General features: G+C 43.2%; 1 protein-coding gene across 4 annotated transcripts in view; it reads left to right on the top strand.

Annotated features, from left to right (window-relative positions):
* The window catches only part of PRR5L (proline rich 5 like), a 41773-nt gene extending 19627 nt beyond the window's left edge, over nt 1–22146 (top strand). For 2 of the 4 annotated variants that reach the window (XM_053946571.1, XM_053946570.1), the window contains exons 5-9: nt 7218–7275; nt 10190–10281; nt 13582–13722; nt 15288–15414; nt 19247–22146. In XM_053946571.1, coding sequence (XP_053802546.1) covers nt 7218–7275; nt 10190–10281; nt 13582–13722; nt 15288–15414; nt 19247–19578 — 750 coding nt within the window. In that variant the 3' untranslated portion in view covers nt 19579–22146. Of the gene's footprint in view, nt 1–7217; nt 7276–10189; nt 10282–13581; nt 13723–15287; nt 15415–18559; nt 18769–19009; nt 19096–19246 lie in introns of all 4 variants that reach the window. The other 2 variants (XR_008431626.1, XR_008431625.1) reach the window with 2 other exon arrangements.
* The last annotated feature ends 3467 nt before the right edge of the window (nt 22147–25613 follow it).

Here is a 25613-nt window from a genome sequence, read left to right as displayed (position 1 = left end):
TAAAACCCACTGAAAACTATTCTAAGAACCAAGTTTTCTGTCCTCTTGCATTGAAATGGACCTGGCTCTGTGTAGCCAGGAAGTTTTAAATATCCTAGCAGCAATTAGAGCAACTAACTGGATCATGTAATATTTAGATGTGATAAACTGACTTGAATATTTTCTATTTCTTATGCCATGGCACTTACAGCTGGAGCCATTAAGAGGAACGTTAAAATCACATTTATTTTCAGTGTTGGGGATTTTACATTATGTAACTTTTAAACACTCACACATGCACATTTTTTATAAGCATTGAATATTCGAGTCTAGAATGGAACAGAGCTTTTATAGTGGGACAGAGCTACCTTTGTGATCAACTTGACTTAATTACTCACAAGTCCTTTTCATCAGCACTCATACAAATTAACAGTTTTTATCTCCTGAAATTGCTGAAGGAATGTTTAGGAAATGGTTGGAGTTTATGCAGTCTTTTTCTGCTACCAAGCCATCATCATATCAGAGTTAATGAGTCTGTTTTGTCTTTGAAAGAGAAATATAATTCCTGTAAGGGCTGCAGTGCAATCTCAGATGTTTCATTCTGAAGGGAAGTTGTGTTTATAAGTCTGCCGCCTTAGCAATCCTACTGTATATACAAACTCTCTCCTTGGATTGAAGCCTGAGTGAAAATGCCAGATAGTTGGGACTTGCAGCATTTACTGCAGATCTGCCTTAAAGCAGTGCTCCGTGCTCCAAGTTTTTCAGTACTGACTTTGCCCATGAAATTATTTGAGAATTTCCTGAAAAGGGGCATTTGTACCTACCTCTCTGCTCAATAACCCAGCAGGGCACCCACCATTTGCTCTCACTGCTGGGTTAGTTTGCTGGTGGTCAGCTAAACTGAAATAGGTGGAAATCCTATGATCGTGGAAGGTAAGAGGCAGGATTTGGTGGAACAGGGTGTACTGGCAATTGGACTTCTCTGGTGCAGTTGTGTGATTTTTCAGATAAGCTCCCTTCATTTTCCTACTGTTTGGCCGTCGTGTTGGTGGAGAAAAAATTTTAAATATAAAATTAGCAAGTGTTGATAAATTGATGCGTTATCTGCCTGACTCTGCAACAGCCTGAAACAAAACCTCTGGAAGTGATAAATTGTATCTTTTCACTCTGTGTGGGCTTGTTAATCTTGAAACTCATGGGGGCAAAATGGAAATGCATTTATGTATATTAACTCCAAACTGTCTCCTCCCAAGGCAGAGAGACCTAATCCCTTCCCAGGCACTGTAACCTCTCCCAGAACCCATAGGCTGCAAATGCACATAGAAAGTCAAATGCCCAGAGCTGATGCCTGATGTCCACTCCCCGCACTGGCAGAGCTGGTAGGTGAGGAATGGCAAGTGGACTGTTTCATCATCTAATCCAATAAGATCTTTGATGTCTCAAAACCAGAGGCAAGCTGTTACATAATTTCCAGGCTGCTGCAGTGGAGAGCCACTGGAGGCGGCAAGTCCTGACTCAGAATTAGACCCAGCTTTCTGTTGTGCGTGAAGCTGCAGCGTGCGAGAGCGCACATTGCTGAGGTGTCAAGCAAAGTCCAAGCAGCAAATGATAATAAATAGCTGAAAAGTAAGCAGTGTCGGCAATGAGGCGAGCCTGGGTCCAAACCAAAGCTGATTTTATCTTCTGCCTTTAGAGCAGTCAGTAGTGGTGCTGGTGAACCTTCCTGTGTTCAGAGTCCCTCTCGCTGTAGGCTCCCCAGCTCTGCAAGTTGGCTGCGGTGATAGGGGTAAACCTGCTCTCCTCCCTCTCTTGTGGCACCATAAAGCTTTTGTTTAGGTCCCCACTGCATGTTTTCCTGGAACTCCAGCCTGGAGAGATGACTCCAGCATCTCTCATGATGTTTGCTCACTCCTTTGAAATGCTGCTTTGTAAAGCCTAGCTAACAGCATGTGGCTGCTTAGCCAAAGAGAAAAATACAGGGTATGTGATGCATCCTTTCTTGATGCCAGGTTTCTTTGTCTGCCTGTTTCAACAACAAGGCAAGTAAATAATTGTGTAGGCTATTGCAGTGATGGTTACTGCTGGATACAGGCAGCACCAGCTTTTCTCTGGCCTATTGCTGTCTTGTGCCTGCTGCCAGGGGCTCCAGCAGCTCGGCTGCTGCACAAGGAACAGAATTCACACTTGTGTGATTTGCAGAGCTCAGCTATGTGTCTGCAATACTCTTTTGGGTCAAGCTGCTCTATATTATTGTATTTGTCTTCTCATTGGCTGGGAACCTCTGTTCGTGCAGGTCTGCTAATTATTTCTACTTCATCTGGCACTTTTTAGAGCAGCTTTCATGGAGCAGCTCCAGAGGCTCCATAGCAACTGTCCAGGTTCGTCATCATGGATGGAGTCCTCTGGCAGCTCAGCACTGCTGTCAGGCAGAGGACCTAGTCCTGGGTGGCAAGCAGGGACACCTCCTTTCAGGCCCTGCTCTCAGGGAGTCACTAGATGTGTGTGAATCCTTCCAAAGGGAGCCAGGTTGCTCCCACTCAAACCATGGTCAGGGTGCCATGGCCTAGCTGAGCAGGATCCCCCCTGGAGCAGTGATAATCAGGGTGAAGTCAGGGGCCCTGGCTGTGGGATTTTCTCAGAGCTGCTGCCTGGTCTAGATTGTAGCAGTGCTGCTTACTTGGTCTGCCTGGTCTGCTCTCCTTCTTACTCTCCCTTGCCTCACTTTCATCTCTTCAAGTGGGCTTTCTCTTTTATCTGTTATGAACAAAACCAGCTCTAGGAAGAGTAATTTTAGGATGTGATTTCATATTTATCTTGCAGGTTTCTCCTCTATATGGGATGGAAGTGATCTCTCTGCTTCTGTTAGTATTTCCCCTCTTGTTAAAAAAAAAAAGGATGGGGGTGGGAGGGTGCTCTAGATATGAGATGCTGCAGCTCACACAAATTTGTTTTGTGAAACACTGCCAAGAATTAGGTAGGTGTTTGTGTGAAGCTGGCAATGACTTTGTAGAAAGTACTTGCCAAGTAAGTTTGAGTGATGCTTTTTTTCTCAAATTAACATCAGATTATCCACAAAGCAGTGGCTCTGTGCTTGTAGAGCCTGTAGAAGTGTGGTTTAGCAATAGAACACAAAACCTCAGCTGCCTATAAAAGGGGGCTGCATTTAAGAAACACTGTAGTGTTCTGTAGAAAAATTTTTTTTTTGCACCCAGCAAAATGAGGTCAATTATTTTGTGTATGTTCTGGATCAGTTTACTTCTGTTTCAAGCTTATGACATTTGATGAACTAATATTAATCTGTTGATTTGAAGGTGGCTTTTAAAAGGCATACTGGCCACGTTTGGCTTGAAGGCATGAAGGGAAAGCAGAATTTATCCATAATTAAATAGATGCTCATGTAAACCTTTTTCCCTCAGAGATTATGACTTAATTGTTATTAGCAGGGGAATTCATTTGTACCTTGCTGTACTGCATACATGGCTTTCAGGCAAGTTGTGAAGTTGCCTGTGGTGGCTTGAGCCTCCTTGATGTTTTCTGTGGAGTTGCAGCCAAAGCTACTCAGCTACTTTTCACCAGCCTCCTGCTTGCATATAGCACTCACAGCAGAGCAAGTGGTGGCTGTCACCCCAAAATCCTTCCTGTTGGCTCTGTATGGAGGTTGGCACCGCACCCATGTTGCTGACTGTTTCTCACAGGCTGCATCTGATTTGCCTTGGACACAGTCCCATGGGTACCATTTTGCCCAGGGTGTACCAGGGCCATGCACAGGAAGGGCCCCCACTGGGAATGCCCAGCTCCTGCAATGGGAGGGGGAAGGTGCTGGGCACTGCTGGTTTGAGAGAGGAGCCCCAGCTGTTGTGTCTGGGACAGGTTTCATCTTCTGGGAAGATGGTGGGACTGGTATTACTCTATTGGGCACGCATGGAGAAATTTGCCTCAATTTCTCTAACAGGGAAGGGAAAGAAGAAAATACCTCTGCCAGAAAAAAAGGAATGAATTATCAGTAAAGTGTGTGTGTTTTATAAGGTGGTATCTGACTGCCTTCAAATTTTTTTTATTCCCAATGATTGGAGTATAACTTAATTTAAAGAGTAGCAAACACAGACATGGTGTGAGAGGATCTTTACTGAGGAACAAATGAAAAGTGATTCTTTTCAGTTTGAATCCTGTCTTTACAAAAAATAGGGCATTTAAACATTTACTTAAGAGCTTTCTTTTAGCTGCCCTTACTGGTGTATCTGAGTGAGCTATTTTGGTTTTCTGCTCTGAGAAAAGAGGTCAGCCTGTGAGATTTCACAAGGTCACTTCTATCTGCTGCAAAACATCTCTCTCCAGATTTCTCAACTGCACGTAGGTGTTTTGAAGTTGGGACTTTGTTTCTCTGCACAGCAAAGTAGCAAAGAGTAAAGGCAGGTTTGCACCTCCCACAATGAGCATATAGCATCCCATGGTGTCCCAAGAGCAGGGTGAGGAAAACACCCTGGGGAACCAGGAAAAGCTCATTGGGGGAGGGAAGGGAATCCCTGCTCCCCCAAGCTCCCATCCCTGTTCAGCTGTAACAGCAGAGATGGAAGGTGGCAGCTGAACTTTTTCAAATAAATGTACCTTTCAAGCTTACTTGGTATGAGTCTTTATCTAGTATTGCTTTAAATAGAAGATTTCTTTTTCCTCTTAGATCTGTGCAAGCAGGGATGCAGCAGAAAATGGGACTTGTAATGTAGACAAGGTCTGATACAGACCTCCATTGCAGCTGCATTGAGTAACTTGTATTGATTTGTCAGCAGAGCCTGTAGGGTGTGTTAATGACAATTTGCCTGGCTTGCTCTGAGGGATTAATGTTTGGATTGAATCAATTCCTAAGCCTGTGACTTCTTGCAGAAAAGGCAGAGAAGTAACATTTCCAGATACTTTTAGGATGGGGAGAAGGGAAATTAAGTGTGGTTGATTTACTTAGGTTTTTTTTAAGTCTCTTCCACAGGAAAAGGAAAAATCTGAGAGGATAAGTGAAAATTCTGCAGTAACTACAGTAACTACATAGCCCTAATCTCTTTTTTTAAGGAAACCTTTAGAGTGAGATTATGCAATCTCTTTAGCACATGGAATTGCTATAATAATACATTTATAGGAGCATTAAAAAATTGTTACCATGGAGTAATGATTAATATATCTATTTTTGCAATAGATACAGCTGTACAAATGTGTTCTTTGGTTGCTGACATAGCTGCAAAAGAAAAAAAAATCTGTAAGTAAAAAATATCAATAATATTTACTTCAAGGCAAAGTATCTGGAAAATTGTATCCAGAGTGGGAAACATACGTAAAATGAAATCTAACATTCTATGGCAGATAGAGAAGGAATTCATATTTCCTGAGAGAAGCACAAGAAAATAAGCATCACATCCTCGTATGTGTGTGTATATATATATATATACACACACCTTTATATTACCAAGTAGTTTAAAATAATACAGTGTTAAAGACCAGCTGTAAATTTCCCCTGCAGTATATGAGAAGTAATTGCCTTGAGCTACAGGTTGAAAAATAAAGAAATTAAGTACTTTTATTAATGAACTGAAAGCATTTGGAAGGATTAAAGTGCCATATCACTCCAACATTATCTATTGTTCAGCAGAAAAATATTTATAGTGTGTGTTTCACTTTTTTTCCCCTTATGGTTTTCTTCATTACAGATTACTTTCTTTGTATTTTTTCACACTGTTGGTTTTTCCTGGCAAGTTTTTTTGTTGTTGTCCAGAGCAGGGTATGTGTAGTCATTTATTTCTGTTGAACAAATCTAAAACTTGAATGGACATCCCGACAACTTAATATTTCCCTCCAAAGCCTGTATTTCTGTTTGAGGATCTTCATAAAACTGTCACCTTCTACTTATTGCTAACATTTGGAAATGTTGTAATTTTTTTTCATAGTGTGAACATATTTACCTGTTGTCATTGCCCAGGTATAAAATATCTCCCAGCCTGAGAATGTCACAGAGCAACATTTCCTCCTGTTTATACCCAGCTTTGTGTTAGCTTCTTGTTGAAGGGAAGATGCAGCAGTGCGCTGCTCTCTTGGCTTGAGGTGCTTCCACAGATGCCTGTCTCTGTGTCAGGGCTGAGCCAGGCTGGTGTGTGGTTCCAGGAGGTGGGTTTACAATCCAGAGCAGGGGCACCAGGGCAGGATGCACTATGGCAGCTCATCAGGAGGCTGTGGTGGTGTCTGGGCAGTGAGGTAACAGCAGTGTCCACTGGGAGTGGAAAGAGATGTGCCTTGCTCCTTGGCTGATGGAAGGTTCAGAAGTGCAACTTTGACCTGAATCCCCATCAAAAATAAAAACTGAACAGTGGGGGAGTAATCTCTGACTGTTGTGGGCTATCCTGATACTGAATCCTTTCAGAGAGGCAGAAGGCCTATATTCTCTATCAGTATGATCTCTGTACCTTTTTTAGGATGCAGTAATAGTGTGTTGTGTGATGATTGCAGTGCCTTTCTGTGGCATTCTCAAAGCTTTTCAGAATAACTGATTCACCTGGTGCTCTCGGGAAAACAAAAAGATAGGTGTTGTTTTTGCATCATTCTTAAGTTTGGGGAAGTGGGAACAAAAAGCTAATCAGGTATATTAATGTCCTGAACTGCAAACAGGCATATTGATATCTTGATCTGTCTGGTCCATGAGAGTTGAGTTTATCTAGAAAGACCAGGTCCTGCCAGTTCTTCTGCACCTTGACACTGCATACTGAGATGATCCAACTTCTCAATACAAAAAGAATAACCTCATGGAAAGACAATAGGTAGGAATAGAGAAGTAGATGTTAGGGAGCTGAACTTGGCCTGCTGTGCAGTTAGACAAGCAATGAGCAAGTGCAAAAAGAAGAAGAGAGTGGGACATTTTCATAGCATTTGACTCTTTGATTGCCTCCATCATGTAACTGACTTATACGCATATGTGGGTGCACCATTATGGTAAGAACTATTTTATTTTCTTGACTCCCTCCCTCTGACCCTTCCCATTTTTGGGAGATGTTTCAACTGCTGTGTCTGTTGCATTCTCATATCTAGCTGAACAAGAGTGGGTTAAGGAATGTCTAGCACTCACACTGAGACCAGTGCTGGAAGAAGGTACTACAACATGACTAATCTTAAGCTTAATGCATGCAAAGTGGTTAGTATCTGACAAAAATGCGTGTTCATTATAAATAAATAACAGGCAAATGGATGTCTCTCTTTTCTCTTGGCAGAACCAGCTCCTTGCAAAAGGCTTGCTGTTTTTGGAGGAGAAGATCAAGCTGTGTGAAGGTAAGTGTAGTAGGGAACCTGTTTTGGAAGAGAGTTGTGCTTTGATGTTTGGTCAGATGAGATGATTTGCATGTCTGGAAAGTGTACAGCCCTGTCTGGTGCTGTCCTGGGGTGTCACACAACCCCTCGGGAGCCCTTGTGAGGCTGAAGAGAGGGTGGGCTGTTTGAATAGCCACAGAGCCACGATGCTCCTACCAGCCATAACTGCACCTCAAAGGCAGCAGCGTGGGTCTCGTGTGGCAGTTGAACCTGGGCTCATGGCAGTTCTGGTCTGGACATGGATCCTGTTGCAAAACTGCTTGAAGGTGTCTTCTGCCTTTCATTTCTCAATGTGATTTGCAGCTTGATGTAAGCATAATTTTGGTTTCTCTGTCATGCTTTTGAGAGCTGAACTATCATGCTTTATGTAAATTTAAAGAAAAGAATGATCCTTCCACTGAGAATGAAATCCTTCAGGAAAGAAGTTGATCACACATGGAGCTGTGTTCAAACTGCTGCTGCAGAGTCTGTGGGCCAAGGCAAGTGTGGTGTGGCCACTCAGTGCTGGATGTGTGGGAAGCTGCTCACATTTAGTAACTGTTTGTTCAAGTGAAGCCAGCACATCTTTATGCAAAACCAAGCTGCTGTTAGGTTTGACCCAGTTTTCTAGCCTGCAGGGAAGATCTCTTGCTAATCACCAGTGTGAGTGTGTTGTATGTGGGTCATTAAATGCCAATAGATGCTTATGATCTCACATCATTGCTGGGCCTGGATTCCACTGCACCATTCTTCACCGAGTGACTTCACCCAGCTGGCAGGCTGTAGGATTTGGGCCCCAAAGGAGTTAAGGGGTTGCCAGCCTCCTCCTTGGGGTGTGCTTCTTCAGCATTGGCCCTGTGAGGGAGGAAAAAAGGCAGACTCCTGTATTTTCCAAGATGTGGGTACCTGCCTTGCCGCTACCATCTCTTCAGAATGAATGCTGCACAGCTTACCAGAGACTTTGGTTTCTGTATTCATATAAAACTATTCCAGGATCTGCTTTAGCATTATGAAAATTGAGTTTGAGTCTGTAATAAGCTGAGAGCGGCCCAAGAGAATTTTGCAGATGCTCAGGTAGTTTGGGCCAGATGAAGTTTCCCAAGCAGACAGCAAAACACCTTCTATGCCTCATTTTTCTGTCCCTAGCTTGAAGTGACACTGGAGCCACTTAGCTGTGCAGGCTGGCATTACTGCAGGAGATGACTCATGGGCACCTTTCTTTTATAATGTGTGGGCTTGTTGCAGGTCTTGTGGTCTCAGCAATGAGGATTTCTTGTACATGCTTCTTGGTTAGTTCTGTCTTCCTGGAAAACTTACACTGCCCCTGCACCCAGACAGAGTGGCTGCAGGGCATGGCAATGTTTTATCTATGTCTATTTTTCAATCACACCCTGTTTAACACGATTTTTCTTTATACAGTCTATCAGAATCTCTTTCAATGCCTGCAGGATCTACAATTTCTTAAAGAAACAAACCATCCCTGTTTCCCCTTCAGAAGGAGAAGTGATCTCTGATGTTTCATTGTGTCTCCAGACAGCAAAGCATTGTAGTCCTGGGTAGGAGGCAGAAGAGGACAAAATTTAAACATTCAATTAATCTGTTTCCTGCTGTCTTTTTCACTTGCACTTGGTTGTTGTGGTAATGGGTAGCTGTTGTGGGAGTGCTGGGTAGTTTCTTGTCTGCCTGCAGTTCCAACTTTGAAGCCATAGTCATACCTGACACAGTGAAGCATCTCTTTGAAATTTTCTGTGGTTGCTAGTGGGCTGGCTCTCTGCTCAAAGGGAAATATCTGCAGGATCTAGTCCTGCTGGCTCTTTTCTCTCTGGCTATATCCTAAGCAGCACAACCCATGGGCAAGTGAAAGTCTGTGTGGAAGTCTGCAGATGAGGAAAGCACTTCAGTACAGAGTGATAAGGCTCCTTTGAGTTACAATTTTACATGTATTCCAGTTCCTCATGTAGGGCCTTTAGTGACCTTGAGGATGAGCCTTCAAACCTGTCTTCAGTGACCATCTTCCATTGCTGCTCCTTGAGTCGAGACTGCTTCTGAGCTTCAGCTGAGGCTTTGTGGGAGGTATCCTGGAAAATTCTTTTGTCAGAAACTTGTGGTTTAAACCTTGAGTCTATTTACACCTGAGATTTCCAGAGATGTATCTAAAACTTGAAATAAACATTGCAAACCTTTAACTAAAAAATTTAGAGGCTTTGGGCCAGATGCTGAGGAGTGCACAGGTCTGTAAGTCAAACCTATGAACATAATTTGATCACAATTGTATTTCTGTTATGGGAATCCCAAGATTCGTAGCTTAGTCTGCCTTGGTTTTAAGTACCCAGTTACATTTGGAGATGTTTGTTTGAATTAGAATCATACAAGCGTTGGATTTTGTTTGGGAACCTTCACAAGTGCCTCATTTGTCATTAGTGCTTTTGTTGGGGTTCCTGACAGGTGACTGACTGCTGCTTGATCCTGAGTGGATGCTGGAGGGGGCTCAGCTCTTCTAAAAGCTCTCCCTGACTCAGTTGCAGGGTGATGTTGGATGATCAGCTTTTGTTGGCTGTGACCTGCTGGTTCTCAGATTCAGCTGTTTTTGTGCTAGTTGAGCATGTTAAATGTGAGCTGTGCAATTGCACAATCCTGTGCTGTGGAGTTAAAGCCTCTCGTTCAAGAGGGGCTTCACTCTTGTTGGAATTGGTCTCATGTTCTGCATAGAACAAACAGTGGTCACAGCCTTGTGTTGCTGTCAGTTAAGGGGAAGCTTAGCTGGGTGATGTCCAGTTTTGGGCAGAAACTGCAGAAATAAGTCTCTTGCTTGGGGAATTAGAGAGTACTTAGAAAATCCAACTTGCTTTTAGTGTCCCTATCACTAAAGCTCTTGCTCCAATCTCTGTTTCTGTAGGTGAGGATCGCATTGATGTCCTGTCTGAAATCTGGGATCACTATTTTACAGAGACTCTTCCTACACTCCAGGCAATATTCTACCCAGTCCAGGTAATCCTAATTACAGTTTAGTCAGGTGAAGCAATGTAACTGCAATGCCTGCTAATGGAAATGGTAACTTCTCTACCAGCAGCACTGTTTGGCCAGTGGCTAAATACACGTCAAAACCTTTAAACAAAATCTTGGAGGAAGTAGAGTTTATCCAAGTATTAACTGTAAGAAGGACTGCTAAAATCTACTGGACAAGCACGGTGTTTTGGGCTGAATTTATTCCCAGTTGTCTACTCTCTGTGCTTAGCTAAGTTTGCACACTGAAACTGTTGGACTGTACCTTGCCTAGACTGAAGCTCTGGGCTATTTGTTTTTATAGTCTCTTCTCTTTTAAATAGCTGTGACTGTTGGTACAGATGACAATGCTGACAGCTTGTCTTAGAGGTATAAATCTGAAGACTAGATCAGGAGAAAACGTGTTTAACTCACTCTAATGACTTTTGAAGGGCATATATCCCATTTGTGTCTTTGGGAAATCCTCAGTTGGATTTTTTGAAGCTTCAGTAATGGGACATGTAAGTCTATGGGTAGAGGAAGAATGAATACTTTATGTAAAACCTTTTTACACTGGGTATTTTGAAGGCTGACTATCCATTCAGAAGTGTTGATCTGTATCATTTTTTAATGTAGTTTTACTCAGAGTTTCTATATGAACAGACTTATCACCTCCCCAGGCTATTTTGACTTTTCTGCCATCAGAGAAAAAGAAAAATATACCTCACGTGGAGAATGATGTTCTTGGAAATGCTAGCCTCCTCCCCTTGACTTTTGCCTCTTCTGGAAGACATTATTTCCAGAACCTTTTAAAATTATTTTTCCCTTGTATTGTTTGAAAGGCAGCAGGTAAAGCTCAAAGCTTGCCCTTTTCCTCTAATCCTATTAAAGCTGGCATTTCTTAAAAGAGAAAGGACTTCTACAAAGACAGACACTAACCTTTCTACTGTGTTTATTTTTGTTCTTTCCTCGCTTCAGATGCTTGAAGGTAGGTGTTTGACACGTAAAACTGCAACTATAATACCCTCCCTTTCTCTCCTTTTGTAGCTAACTCTCAGTGAGGCAGTGACCTGTTTAGACAGGAGTTTGCACTGCAGCTACCTGTGTACTGTGGAAACAGTTGAGCTGGCTGTGTCACACCCACTGATGCCAATAATTCTGCCTCTTCCCAGAAAAATCTACTGCCCTGCTATGAAATGTCTGTGATGAGAAATGGGACAGAAGTTACAACACTGTGGGTGCAGCTTTTGGAAGTAACTTAGTCAGTGGTGAAAGACTGATTATGGGATGTTGAGATTCTTTGAAAGCTTATTTTTTTTTGCTGTATTTGTCTTGTCACAATATCTGAGTCACTCAAAATATATCAGCAAAGCTGTAAAGTTTGGGAAGTATTGCCACTTTCTGGAAGAGGAACTGAAAGGTAAACAGGATATTTAAAGTTTTGTAGGCACCTAAGTACTACACTAATGTATGTATTAAGCTGCCTAAATACATCCAAGAATTTAACTCGGAGTGAACTACTCTAGGCTACCACAAAAAGAGTTGCTGGTGCAGCAAGAAATAAAAGTTGCTCTTATGCCAGGCCAGTGTCCTAATAACAAGATTGGGCTTTTCCTAGAAATAGGGAACTGTATGTAACCACTTCTGTGGTGTGTTACAACATGTGAGGAGAGCACATCCAGCGAGTGCCTTCCATCACGCTGCAGCTCTTTAAACGCTGCTCTGGTCGATGGGAAAGTCAGTTTGTTCTTGATTCCCTATCCTTTCCTGCAAATACCAGCAGGATTATTTAGTTGTGCTCTTTTGTGATCCCAGCAATTACACATTCAGAATGAAACTGAGCCACATGTGTGAGCATATGTTACCAAAGGTAGTAACTCACACCAGCCTCGCATCTCAGCCAAGTTTAACCTTAAGGCTTGTAGCTGTTGTGGAAATATGACCTTTAAGCAGCCAAGTTGGTTAAATTGCTGTACAGAGGGAAACTATGCAAACAGGTCACTCGCTGGCTTTTGTATAGTTGCAGATGTTGATGTGACTATTGGTGTGGAAAAAGGAATAGCAAATCTTGTTTTGCTTGGCACAGAAATATATTTGCATTTTGAAATGGGATATGAAGTTAATGGGACTAAACTGCATAATATAAATAAAAAGTTTGCAGCTGCTGAAATATAGTTTCAGGATAGGTATTGGTCTTTCCTGCATGTTTTTTCCTTACACAGTGATGGTTTAAAACAGCAAACTGCTTTTATTGTGGCTGAGCTGTCCTCCATACTATTGGTTTTAATTCATATTTACATATGCTCTTAATTATGACATGCAACCTGTTACGAATTAATGATTAACTGTTGTTAATTTCTTCCAGCTAAATATTTGCTATGTTGAGTGTGTTATGGAGATCATAAAATGATTCCCAAGCAGACCATGGGGCAGAGATTAACATACTGAGAGGAACAAGGCAAACTTTTCAGGCTGGAAAGTGCTGGGCAACACTGAGAGGAAAATTTCTGCTATTGAGTTGCAGTGGGACAATAGAAAGTCATGCAGATACTAAACATAGCAGAGGGGAAGGTGGTAACACCAGAATGCCAAATGGAATTAGACTATGTTTAAAAATGCTGAAAATACTATATCATCTGTTAAGCCTGCTCACTTGTGTTGTTAATGTAAAATAAGAATGCCTTGCAGAGAATATTAAAGCTGTTGCTTTTTAAAATTATATTTGGTTCAAGCAGTCTTGCTAGCTTCACTCCAGCTTAAATCCTAAAATCTGTAATGGACTAACTTGTAGATTGTTGTAATATCAGCAAGGTCTAAAGTGCAGACGTTGAGCAAAAAGAGGGTACAATATGGGTCAGAGGTAGGTTTAGTTAAGAAATATTCTGAGACTGAGAAATATTTTGAGTTCAGAATTATTCTGAACTTTGTTCCCTACCAAACCTTCTCTGCTTTTTCAGCTCAAAGTGCCAGAAGCACAAACTACTGGGCTTTTTTGTGAACAAATTGTATGGCAAGTGGGTTTTGTGAATACATACATAGTCATTTGGTGAACTACAGGCCTGTTTCTGGCTTCACTCCAAACCTAGTGGTGCCACAGATGAGGCAATGCCCACTTCAGAATTTGTGTGAGACTGAGAGGGAAGAAATTAAAAGAGTATCATGAATCCTCAACAGGAATGACTGGGAGATCTTCTGCCACAGCAGCGATGGGCATAATAAACCCTCCTGTCTATGTGCCCATATGCTGGTATGATGCTCACACGTCCCTTTATCTACACTTGGATTTTGCTTTCTTTGTGTTTTTAGGGTCAGGAGTTGACTATCCGTCAGATTGCTCTTCTTGGCTTCAGAGACTTTGTCTTGCTGAAAGTAAAGATGGAGGAAATCCTTCCCCTGGTCCAGACAAAGGTTCCAGCTTCCATTGTCCAGATGCTGTTAATTCTGCAGGTGGGAACCTCTGCTCTTCTTTGTCTGATTCACTTGGATATCTTGACCTTGTTGAAATCATACAAACACTGGAGGAAAAGTGGGGAGAGTAGGGTGTGATGAAGGGGGTGTGATATGTGCTTATTTGGGAGCAGTCAGTGTTAGAATGAAAGCTGAATTTGGATGCCCTGAGCTTTCCTGGGGACAGGTAAAGATGTTGCCTTGAAGAGCTGTTTTTTGGTGGTTTTTTTTGGTACCTCTCCTCCCCATCTAGGAACAGTGTCAGGACACTTTTTTCACACAAATTTTCATCTTCTAGCTTGTCTGAATGTCTCATTGTGCCCTAGTTTTCCTGATTTCCCAGCTTTTCAAGGACAGGGCAAATCTCTACCATTAGAGGAGAAATACCTTTTGGCAGCAGGCAAAATGAGACATCCTCTCTCAAAGGCTTCTCCCAAAAGATCTAGAGCATCTGTAGTAACTATCCTCTTTATCCATATCTCAACAGAATACTTTCCAAGCATGCCAAATACAACTGCGTTTGGTTTTTTCTCATATTGCCCAGCCTGACGTTCCTGAAAAATGCCATCTTACATGTTTGAGTTGATAGAATTGTAGAATGGTTTGGGTTTGGGGGGGATCCTAAAGATCACCTAGTTCCAGCCTCCTGCCATGGGCAGGGACACCTTCCACTAGACCAGGCTGTTCAGAGCTCCATCCAGCCTTTCTCTGAACCACGTGCAGGACCTTTCATTTGACCTTGTTGATTATCATGAGGTTTGCACAGGCCCATATCTCGAGCCTTTCAAAGTCCCTCTGGGTGGCATCCCTTCCCTCCAACACACCACACAGCCTAGTGGCTTTCATTTCTGCTCCAACATAATGGATGTCTGAGAATTAAACTTCATGAAGCACAATCAAAATTGCAAAGTGACTAAGCTGGTAGTTCTGTATGAGTTCTCACTGTTCTGATGTTCCAGTGACCCAGACTGGAACAGGAGGTGATACTAAAGTGCAACCTCAATTTCCCTGAAATGTTTTTTAATACAAGAATTTTGAGAGCAAAGAGGATCTTGAAGCAACACATTTGAGGAAAAAAGCTTATTGAGGCTTTGCAGGAAGTGAAGTCTGAACAGTTTCTGAAATTGCTGTTAAATTGGTTGGTGTTATCTACCATCTTCACAGCTGTAAGCTGAACCACAGAGGGTGCTTTGCCTGCAGTCCTGCCTAGGGAAAGAGCAGTGCTTTGCCCAAGGCATGTTAAGGCTTTTCTACAAAGAGGTGTTTTCTGGTAGCACCACCCTGGCACAATTACACTGCTGCAGTACACTGTGCACATCCTCAGTGTGAGCACACCTTGTACCTTCCTGTCACTTGCTCAGAAAAAAGAACTGTCTGCTCAGTGTCCATAGGGCGTGGCCGTAACTTGGACAAGGAGATTGATTTGAAAGGCACTCAAACCTCCATCAGCTCCAAAAGCTTTGCTGACACAGTTGGGATATTCCAGTACAGAGGGAATTGACAGACCCCAGGCTTTATTCCAAAATCTTTTAAGGGTTATGTTGACTTTTGTGTTTGATTTTCAGAGTGTCCATGAGCCTACTGGCCCCACTGAGGGCTACCTACAGCTAGAAGAACTGGTCAAGCAGGTGGTATCACCATTCTTAGGTTTGTGTGAGGATCACAGCTCCTCTGGTAGCACCTACTTGCTTGGTAAGACATGCACATTGTACTGAAGCTATTATTGGGGTGCACAGGTTGGAATGGGAGGCATTTGTGCTGGAAAAGGAAACAGTGCATGACTTCATGAGAGACAGAAAACCAAGGCTAAAACACCCTTGAGAAGGCCCTGATTAGTGTTTCTGGATATAGATTTTTGTGACAGGCTTTTTCTTGTCCATGACCTAGTGAACTATTGGTGCCCCATCACTGCACACAGACCCCACAAAGTCTCCCCTCTCTCTGGACATGGACTGGATTTTAAAACCCCTTTGCCCATGCCTGGTGTACTGCTTCCACCACAGTGAGAGACTGTACTGGTCCTTTGCTGCCTGCTTGCTAGCCTGCTTGAGCTGCTGCATCAATCAGCTTTTGCAAACAGTAGAACTGTTGCATATTAATTCTGAGGGATGACAGGGATTTTCTTCCTTTCATCTGAGGATTCTGTTAAAAAAAAAAAAATCCAAAATAAAATTCTCTGTTTCAAGTATGTACAAACATGTCTAGGTGAGAGAATGGCACCTCTCTTAAGGAAGAGCATGATTATTCTGGGAAACTTTTTCACATGATGCAGGAGCTCTGCTTACATGTGGCCAGCCAGAAGAGATTGGCTAGCTAATGGGCATAGTGTTACTGATTTGATAGTCAAGAAGATTTAAATAGAACAAGTGAAGAAAGCTCCAGTCTCCCTGTGTTTTCACTAGCTTTAGTCTTTGCTTCGATGCAAAATTGTAGCAAGCTGGAGATCCACAACCTGCCCTGTACTACACTTAGCAGCGTATGGGCAAAGATGGTCTTGTGGTAGAAGACCAGAACTCAGAAAATCTGTGCCTGTAATAAACCCATGGCATTGCTTCAGGAAAACTGTGGCTCAGGATTTTTGTTCTTGTGGTTGCTGGGCAATCCTCTGTGCAAGTGAACATGGTTGTGCAGTTCAGCGTGGATTTGCAGATCTGATCCTAGGGCTCAGTCTAGACCAAAATTCCATGTAGAAGTTGGACTTTGACAAATTTGATTGCTTTGCTGTTTATGGACATTTGCATGCTGCTGGGATGGTTTGAAAGGTAGCTGCCTGACCTGTGCTGAAGTTTCTAGCCATCCTGGATTTCTGTCAGCTGAACGAGGCATTTGTGCCATTTAAAAAAAAAAGAAAACCTACATAAGCTGGCCTTGTAAAGTTTATATGCCTTAAAATAATTGAACTTAATTTGATTTTAGCTGTCATTTATTTGTGTATATTTCCAAGGTGGCCTTTTACCCTTGCTCCACCCTGTGCTGAGCATGAGGAAAGAAGGAATTTGTGTTTGCAGTACAAGACAGGGACTGCAAAACTGCACTTTTCTACAAATAATCTTGGTATTTTCACAGTGCTGCTATGGAGGTGGCTTCTCGTCCTTAACTTTCACTTGTAATCAGACTTCTTTCTCTTCTCTCTCCCTCTTTCAGTCACCTTTTTGCTTTCTCAGAACCAGTTTCTTCTCTCACTAGGCAGTGAGAGAAGATACTGATATAAATGGCAAGCAATTCTAAAGCTTGTGATACAAAGAACCTACAAAAGAATTTCAGTTTCTCAGGATTTTCAAACAGCAGCACAGTTCATAACAATGAAGTAACTGCACTAAATAAATTTGAAATTTAATAACCATTTAACACAGTCACTTAATTTATCAGTCATGGTCAGTTGATTTACTAAGTATTTTACATGGTCTCCTTAACATCCTTCCCTCTAAATAAGAGAGAAATTAATTTGATGGGTGGAAATGATGGTGAAGCCCAGTAGGTTCCCCATAGTAGCTTTTGGGAAGGGTGCTGTTGGGCTCTGGGTGTGCTTGCATTCTACACAGCTGCTCTGGAGGCCAGACTGCCATCTGGTCTGGAGCCTTCAGGGTAAATGAGAGTTGGGGAATGTGACTGAAGGTGTCTGCTCCCAGCTGTGAGTGTACATAAGGCTTCAGCCTGCAAGGCTGCTGTATCTTAAGCTGATTTAAAGCAGAGAGATGTGAAAGGGACAGTAGCCCTCACAGAAGGGAGTTGTAGATGGCAGCATTTCCACCTGGTCTGTTAGCACCCTTTTGCTTTGCCTGTGTAAATTAGCCATAACCTGCATGGTAAGGATGGAATATGCCAGAGGGATCCAGCTGGCTAAGAAACAGTGTTTAGATAAAACAGCCACACATCACTGCTGATCTGAGATTGCTTGCAAAAAAGTCCCAGAAAAACTCCTCCCAGTTAATATTCCTGGTCATAAGGCACCAAAATAAAAATAAAATTTCTAGCTAAGCCATGCATAATAACTCCCTTAAGAGACTGTATTTTGTGGCCAAGAAAGTAAAGGGGAAAAAGTAAAGCAATATATGCATGTTCAGAGTTCAGACTAATTTCACCTAATTTTTTTCTCAAAAGAATCATATCCTAATGCCCTTTAACACTACAGCTTGCTGTGGCTGGAGCTTCAGATGAAACCTAAAAAGTGTATTTGCTGTTACCAGCCTCAGGAATGATTTTTGCATACCCTCAAGTGTGAATGAACCATTTTGGATTGATGTATTACTGGCAGTAACAGGGTGAAGGCTGCTCACCTGTTCCTCCTTGCAATAAATAGTTTGTTTTCTGCTTTCTCCCTGATACAAGCTTCCAAAACTCTTATAACCTTCAGTGACAAGTGCTTTGCATTTTGTTACTCTTATCTTCTGCAGTCTTGATTGGAAGCCTTTTATAAGGTTTAAAGGCTTCTGACTTTATGAAATGAGACCCTGCACTTCAGTGAAGTTTGTGAGAAACAAAGAGACACATGGAATGGCTCCATCAGCTGCTGCAGGGATAGACCCACAGCAGGTGTCCAAAATCACATGGAACATTGCAGGGAGGTGGAAGCCAGCAGGTGAACAGTAGCAGTGTCTGATTCAACCTGCTGGAGTGGGATTACAGTGAACCAAGGCAAAACTCTGACCCCTGCCTTCCTTCAAGCTTTTAGTGTCAGAATTGACATGTGCTTCATGACACTGCGCTGGGGACTGTGCTATGTGTCTGTGCTTTAGACCTGGCATTTTTCCTCCTTAATGTTTTCGCTGAACAGATCGTACAGCCCACACCCACCCCTTCTGTGTGACTGCCTTTCCCTTGTGCTCCTTTTCCTCAGGCTGTTGTGGACTGTTCCTGTGCACTCTTAGGTGTTTTTTGTGTCCAGCCTCCAAACCAGATGTGTCACAGTGGATGAAAGGATGAAATGTCCTTTTTCTGGCATGATCTTTAAAAAATATGGCAAGATAGTACCAACAGAATGGCCTGTTCCTAGGCAGATGTAGAGACAGTGCAATGTAAGCATCAGGAATTTCACATTGACAACAGGTAATGGCACTTCCTGAGAGAAATTTTTCAGAGACAGGGATGGCAATTCAAATCCCCACTGAATGTCTTTTTTGGAGACATTTGGAGTCTTTTTATGCTGCTTTAGTGTCACTTATTTTAGTGAACCTGCATGTGAGAGTACCTAGTTGGTATTCACACCTTGATAAAAGAGAAGACTCTCAGGATGCTAAAGAGAGTCCCTTGGCTACACAGCTGACATTTTGGCTCACTTCTCTTGCAGGCAGCAGCCCCTAGAGCAGGATAGGAGCTCTCTCCTTTCTGGGGCAGAGGCAGATCTCCTTTCCCAACACCTAGCAGTATGAACTAGTGAGCTCCTGACTGTTTTCCAGTGGTAATGAAGTGGGGCACTCTGTAGCTGCATACTGAATTCTCTCTGCTCCCCAAGGCCAGCCCAGCAGTGTGAGCAGTGGCCTGTTTGTGTGCCCTTGACCATTCCTGCTTCCTCTTTCTCTTCCAGAGAGACGGTACTCCAGATCCTGCCCTAAGGCCCTGACCCCGCTGACAGAGCAGGAGGGCGAGGCTTACCTGGAGAAGTGTGGAAGCATCCGTCGCCACACAGTTGCCAATGCTCACTCGGATATCCAGCTCCTGGCCATGGCCTCCATGATGCACATGGGAATGGTCGTGGAGGAGTCGGACCCTGCTGACAAATGCCTCCTGCTGCAGCCCAGCTGCTTCGGCCACAGGCAGTGCTCCAGCGAGCCCAGCATCGCCGATGGCCCCGAGGGAGCCATGGCAGCAGCCAGCAGGCAGGACCCTACTGAGCTGAACTGCACCTCTGTCAGCTAGAAGGAGGCTGGCTGAGGAGTGGAGAACTCTATGCACCAACCTGGACAAAGTGGTGTGTCATCCCTGCTGGGAAAAAAAGAGAAAAATAAGAATTTTGCTCATGTCATTGAAATGGGCTCAAGGGTTCATATGGCTGAGAATGCTATCTAGATAGGTTCTTTTACCAGTCTGCGATCATTGTTGATGGAGGTACCAGGCTGCTCCCTAATGACCACTGAGGGCTGCAAAGGTTTTGCTGTTGAACAGCAGTCTGCCTTCTGTAAGCTTTCTCTCTCTATTAGTGTAAACTTTTTGGCATCAGGTTTCCTTCTTTTTCTTTGGTATGATACCAATTCAGTTCTTTTCACTTTTCTCCATCTTTCCCAGTTGTGCTTCTTTTTTGTTCTTTGTCCCTGCAATGGAGGCCTCTGTGCTCAGTGTTCTCTTTGCTTCTGGTGCTAGCATGGTGAATGCTGAGCACTTCATTTCTCTTTTAAAGTTTAACTCAAGGATGAAGCCATTTGCATCCTGCAGAAAGATCTGCTGAGCTTGTGAGAGGAGGAGATCCTTCATTTTGCTTCCCATGGGCATGGATGAAAAGTCCAAATCAGAATTAATAAGACTGTTTTCCCAGGCCCAAAGAGAACTGAGTATATGTGGAGTCTGAGCTGAGTACTTCATATGTACTTTATTTGGTTCTAGTCATATCTTGGGAGTTCTGGTATAAATTGGGTGCAAAGGATGGCTAGGGGTGTGTAAATTTGGTGCAAAATAAACGGAGCATCCTGGCATTTGGCATCAATTTGCTCTCAAAATGTCAGTGTTGATAGGGCTATGATGAAAGAGAAAATCAAATGCATAGGAGATGCTGCACTTGTGTGGGAGATGTAAAGGTGCTTCTCAGCACTGGGCCCCCATGACTGCAGATCAGCAGGTGATCAGTATTTCATCCTGGGCCTACCCTGGTACTTTTAGCACTTGTGGATTTCGTGAGGCCGAGGATAATCAGCAGGGTGTGGAAAGGAGTCCTGTCTCAGTGTATTCATGAAGTGCTCCTGACCTCCAGTGGTACCTGACTCAGTGCGGTATAGCTTCTAAGATAAAGTGAGGGCTCTTTGCCATCTTTGGTTTTGTTTTTATGGTGAAGATTAGGAGTGGATCTGGTTTGCAGGTGTCTGTGTCAGGCACTGCAGTCTGCAGTGTCTGCTTTGTAGCATCACTTGGTACTCCAATGGTGCTTCTGTGGGGAAGATCTGATCTGTTTGAGCTGTCCATGGGATACTCTGCTGATATCTTGCTAAGCAGATTTGCAAGTGTTATTATAGCCTTAGAGGTAAACTGCAGTGCTGCCTTAAATGTCAAATCCCATTAAAAATATGGACATGACACAAGTACCACTTGAATCTACTCCTAGTGGTACTTGGTAAATAAGTGTGTCTTGACAAGGAAACAGAAGGTTAGGATGAGCCTTTGGGATGTTTTTTTTTTGCATTCTGTGACATTAACTGTAGAATTTTCCCTGCTTCTATTGGGCATTAAACATCTTCTGCTCCACTGGCTGCACTGGAGTACAGCTTTGACCTGTCAGGATTTGGCACATGCAGCAAAAGGAGAGGTGGTTATTATTTGGCAACAAAGCATCAGAAATACCAGCTATGAGCACAAGCCATGTTGCCTTGATAAATGAGGGTGTTGATTTGTCTGCTGTGGTTTGCAGTGTTGAGAGAGATACTTGGAAGAGCCTCTTTTTCCCTTCTGTCACCAGAGCTCTTGGAAGAGCCTCTTTTTCCCTTGTGTCACCAGAGCTCTTGGCCTTTGGGGAAAGGCTGACTGTTTGGATCCCCAGCTGTGCTTTCCATATCAGGAAAAGAGGTTCAGTTGTGCTGGCTGCCTCCTCCTCCTCAGAGCACCCACAGTCCAACAGAGGCCAGGAAGATTTGCCTTTAAGCAGCATTCCCTTCAGATGGATTATAGGATAAATTGCTCTCCTGTTATAAATTGGACTGACCAGGCCAACTTACTGTCATCTGCCTCAGGGGCAGCCATGGATTGTGGTGGAGCTTCAGAATCTCTGTGGTGGCAGCCACGCCATGCTGGTTTCCCCTTGGCACAGTCCCTCCAGCGTGAAGCAGATGATGGTGTCCTGCTCACATGTAATTTCTTTGGCCTCTTGCTGTGACTAAAGTCTTCTCTTAGTTGCACTGAGGTGTGGGGGGAGGTGGTCACCCTGCAGCATTTCAGTTCACTTTGAATGAATGAATGCTTTTCTTCTTTCTGTTTCTCCTGTAACCCATTTGCCTTCTGTAAATACCCAAACCATTTAGAGAGCAGCACCCTCTTTTATGGTGAAAACTAGAACAATGTATTTATTTCCTGACATATTCTTGGATCATCTCTAGGGCTAATAGAAATTAGTCCTGGTTTTAACTTGAATTTCTTTTGTTTTACACAAATGTATGATTTTAATTATTTTGGTTTTGTATCTGTTACTTTGCAAAAATTTGCACCAAGCCCTCTGAATCATGCACTTCCCCTGTTGTTTTGTTTTTATGGACAATTAAAGCTGGTGGCTTTACTTTGTAAACTGAAGTTAACACAACCTGTTCTGTAAACCACAGAGTGTATGGTCATGACCACCACATTTAAAGCCATGTGAGATTTCACAAGCCTCTGCAAGTGCTTTTCTTTTAGAGGCTGGGTGAACCTGAAGGTGTCTGGAAGGCTGTGCCATGGTAGCAGTGTGAGGCTGGCCTGGAAGGGCCCTGGGAACAGCTCTGAGGGGCAGTGCTGAGTGACTGCTCTCTGCTGAGGAAGCTCCCAGTCCTCTGGAAGCAAAGACGTCCCCATGCCAGAGCTGCAGCATGAGAAACACATGCATTTTGGATACAGGGTTCTGCTTTGGGGTTGCACTGTGTTTGCTGACCATGTCACATGGCTGTGACAGGGCCACAGGATGGGTCTTTTCTACTCTTGTGGTCACCAACTTGAGAAAACCTCCTGGAGGAGCTGCCAGAATGGGAAGAAGGAATTTTTCTCACCACCTCCTGAAGCCTGTTACCTTCTGCTTCAATAATGACCTAGACTGAGTCACTTCTCATCACCTAGAATCTGTCTTCCTTTTTTACTCTGTTTCCTTCTTAAGGTAAGTGATTTATTCTGTGTCCATGCAATTCTGTCATAAACTTATTGATGGGGCTATGCTTAGTACCACTGGCCTTTTTTCTGATATTCCCCATAGCCAAGCACATGGTTTTATTGCCAGGAAGCAGAGCTGCTTCTGGTCCTAGCCATGTGGACAGCAAGTTGGTTTATTTTTAAATTTTTTATCAATCAGAAGGCTTGCAGTATATATTACTGATGGCAGCAGGGTGAACACTGCAGAGTTTGGGTTGCCTTTTCTTTTTAGGTCCAAGTGGCAATGGGTTCACCTGGAAGGCCTTTTGGCACTTGCCACTGAGTCAGCAGATGGAAAATATTTGGCTCTTAGAGGCAACCTGTGTCCCCCAGAGGAGAAACTGCAGGTCTAGTGAGAGGCAAATTGTGGTATTTATAGTGTGCTTAGTTATGCAAACTTCTTAATTTTACAGTAGTCTCAGAGTAGGAAACCTTCCTAACTGGATTCTCTGTTCCTTCCCAACCTGGCTCCTTCCCCATGCCAGCAGCAGGACTCTTGGGCCTGGCAGAGTGCACCTCCCTTGCCCTGAAGGAAAGTTGTGCATTAGGTAAAGCCACCAAATGGGTGTCTGAGCTCTTGAAAGAGGCCAGGCTGGCTGTGTTCTCTGGCTGTCCCTTCCCCACTTGGGACAGGTCCTGCACTCAGGAAAGCAGGTGAGAAAACAAGACCCACCCAGGCATGGATTCCCCACACTGCCCAGGGAGTTTCCCAGGGGTACCTGAGCTGGAAATTCAGCCCACGGTCAACATTCTCTGTAGGAAGGTCACTGCAAATTTTCCTGTTAATTAAAAGTGTGAAGGGCAGGGTATTTGGTATTTCCCTGAGTAAAGAGGAGGTAATTAGTCATCCTGTTCATATTTCAAATATGGAAGGTGGATCTGGCAGGACAAAAATAGGTTAAATGGGATATTCTTGTTTGCCCACACATTTGGATAGGGCTTTTTCTTCCCCCTGTTATCCCAACAACTCCAGGTAAGGGCACCAAGCATTCAGCTACATAAACAAAAGCTTTAAAACAGAGGTAGCATCTTTAAAAACAACTTTCCAGCAAAGGTACAGCTCATTCTCATCAATGTGGTGCTCAAAATGGCATGCTGTAAAATAACTGCCACTTGCCACCTGAGAATTGGCTGCCTGTTATTCATTACTTGCATCTGAAGATATCTGGAGTACCCTTGTTAGTTATTTCCACTTGGGAGAGCAAGTGCTGTATCAGGATTGTGCCAGTTTACATATCTCCTATGTTTAAGCTCATCCCTTCTAGGGGGCTAATCCTGCCCCAAGCACTTCTTCAGGTCTTGTGAAAGCTGTCCTAAGTCCACAAATAGTGGCAGCTCAGATGTTTGAGTAGTTTGGGTGCATTTCTCCAAACCAAGTGATGAAAAGAAGTGACAACTCCACTGCACAAGTAAGTGAATTGAAAACGGTCATTATTTATCAACAGTTGCTTGCTGTGCATGGCCAACACACTCTTGGGGCCACAGATATGGGCTTATGTGTAGGAGACTCACCTGTATGGGAGAGAGCAGTAAAGAACGGGTATATGCGCAGGTAAAGGAAATAGCTGGCTAGATTAATCTTCACCTGAATAATTAGTATAACAAAAGGTAGAGGCTTAATTATGGTTTGATAACCAGACTTTGCAATGAACAAAAGGAAAGCAAACTCCTTAAACAAAAAGACAATGGCTTGAAGGGTCCCACCTACCCTAAACTCCTGCCATAGCACAGAGCAGATTTTCAGTAGCTGTGAATTGCAAGAGTATTCAGGGAGTTGCTGTTTGAAGTGTCTCTCATTTGGCTTCAAAGCTAATTCCCACTTATGCCAAGAGCTAGTTGATAATTCTTGTGGCATAATTATTATCGACTGTGCAGTTAACAACCTCTGTTACATTGGAAAATAGATTGGAGTCAGAGATTTTTTCTGACCTTGAAATTTATGAAGACAGCTGCATTGGCTCACACACAGGAGTTTTCTGTGGTTGCTGAGTTTTTTGGTTTTTGCTTTTTTTTTTTTTTTTTTTAATTTTTAAATTTTTTTTCCTTTTTTTTTTAACCTGAAAGGTTGAGTTCTGTTAGAATTGCTTGGGCTTCTCAAAGACAGACCAGTTATAAGATGCTCAGTCTTCAAGTCAGTACTGCAACAGGACTACCTAGAAAGTGACAGAATTTATTAAATGTCAGTAAGAAACCACAGACTGTGGCACAAATCACCTGCCCTGCAGGCCTTTGAAACTGATTTCCATCCATCACTGGTAAGCCAGCCCTCTTTTTCATGAGGGGTTTTTAATCCTCTTCACACTAAAGACTTATTGACTAACATATCAATGGTTCCTGGAGTAGAAAATTGTTCACCCTTGTCTCCTGTGCATCTATCTCATGGCTTCACTATGACAAGTGCTAAACCTGTCTTTCTTCAGGTACATCTCAGGCTGATGGATTTTGTATTTGCTGTATGGTTGGATATAAGAGATGAGAGGGTGGGAGAGGCTGTTCTGCAGGAGAGAACTGATGGCATGTGTGAAAAGTGCCTCTTAAGTGGTCTATGCACCACATCTGAAAAAAACTCTCTTCTAATACATTTTTTTTTTTGTGGGAATGGGAAAAGCATTCTGATGTGCATTTGGAACTTTGAATCTCAGAGATTCAGAACCACTGTCCATTACAAGTTTGAGTGAATACAGAGGATTTCTTGTGATTTTCCCCATCTTGTTGCGTTTTTCAGGAGCCAGCAGTGGATGGCGATTACATGCTGAGCATTGCTGTGTTTGGCAGTGCAGATGGAGCTCCTCTGAGCTCCTCCATTCAGCCTGTCACTGAATGTCATCAGTCTCCCTTCTGGCTCTTAAATGTTCAACATCTCTCTTCCCTGAAAGCCCTGC

This window comes from Vidua chalybeata, chromosome 6, assembly GCF_026979565.1.
Source record: "Vidua chalybeata isolate OUT-0048 chromosome 6, bVidCha1 merged haplotype, whole genome shotgun sequence".
In the NCBI taxonomy this organism is placed as follows: domain Eukaryota; kingdom Metazoa; phylum Chordata; class Aves; order Passeriformes; family Viduidae; genus Vidua; species Vidua chalybeata.
The sequence above is the reverse complement of the archived record's forward strand: the minus strand, read 5'-3'. Positions and strand labels throughout refer to the sequence as shown.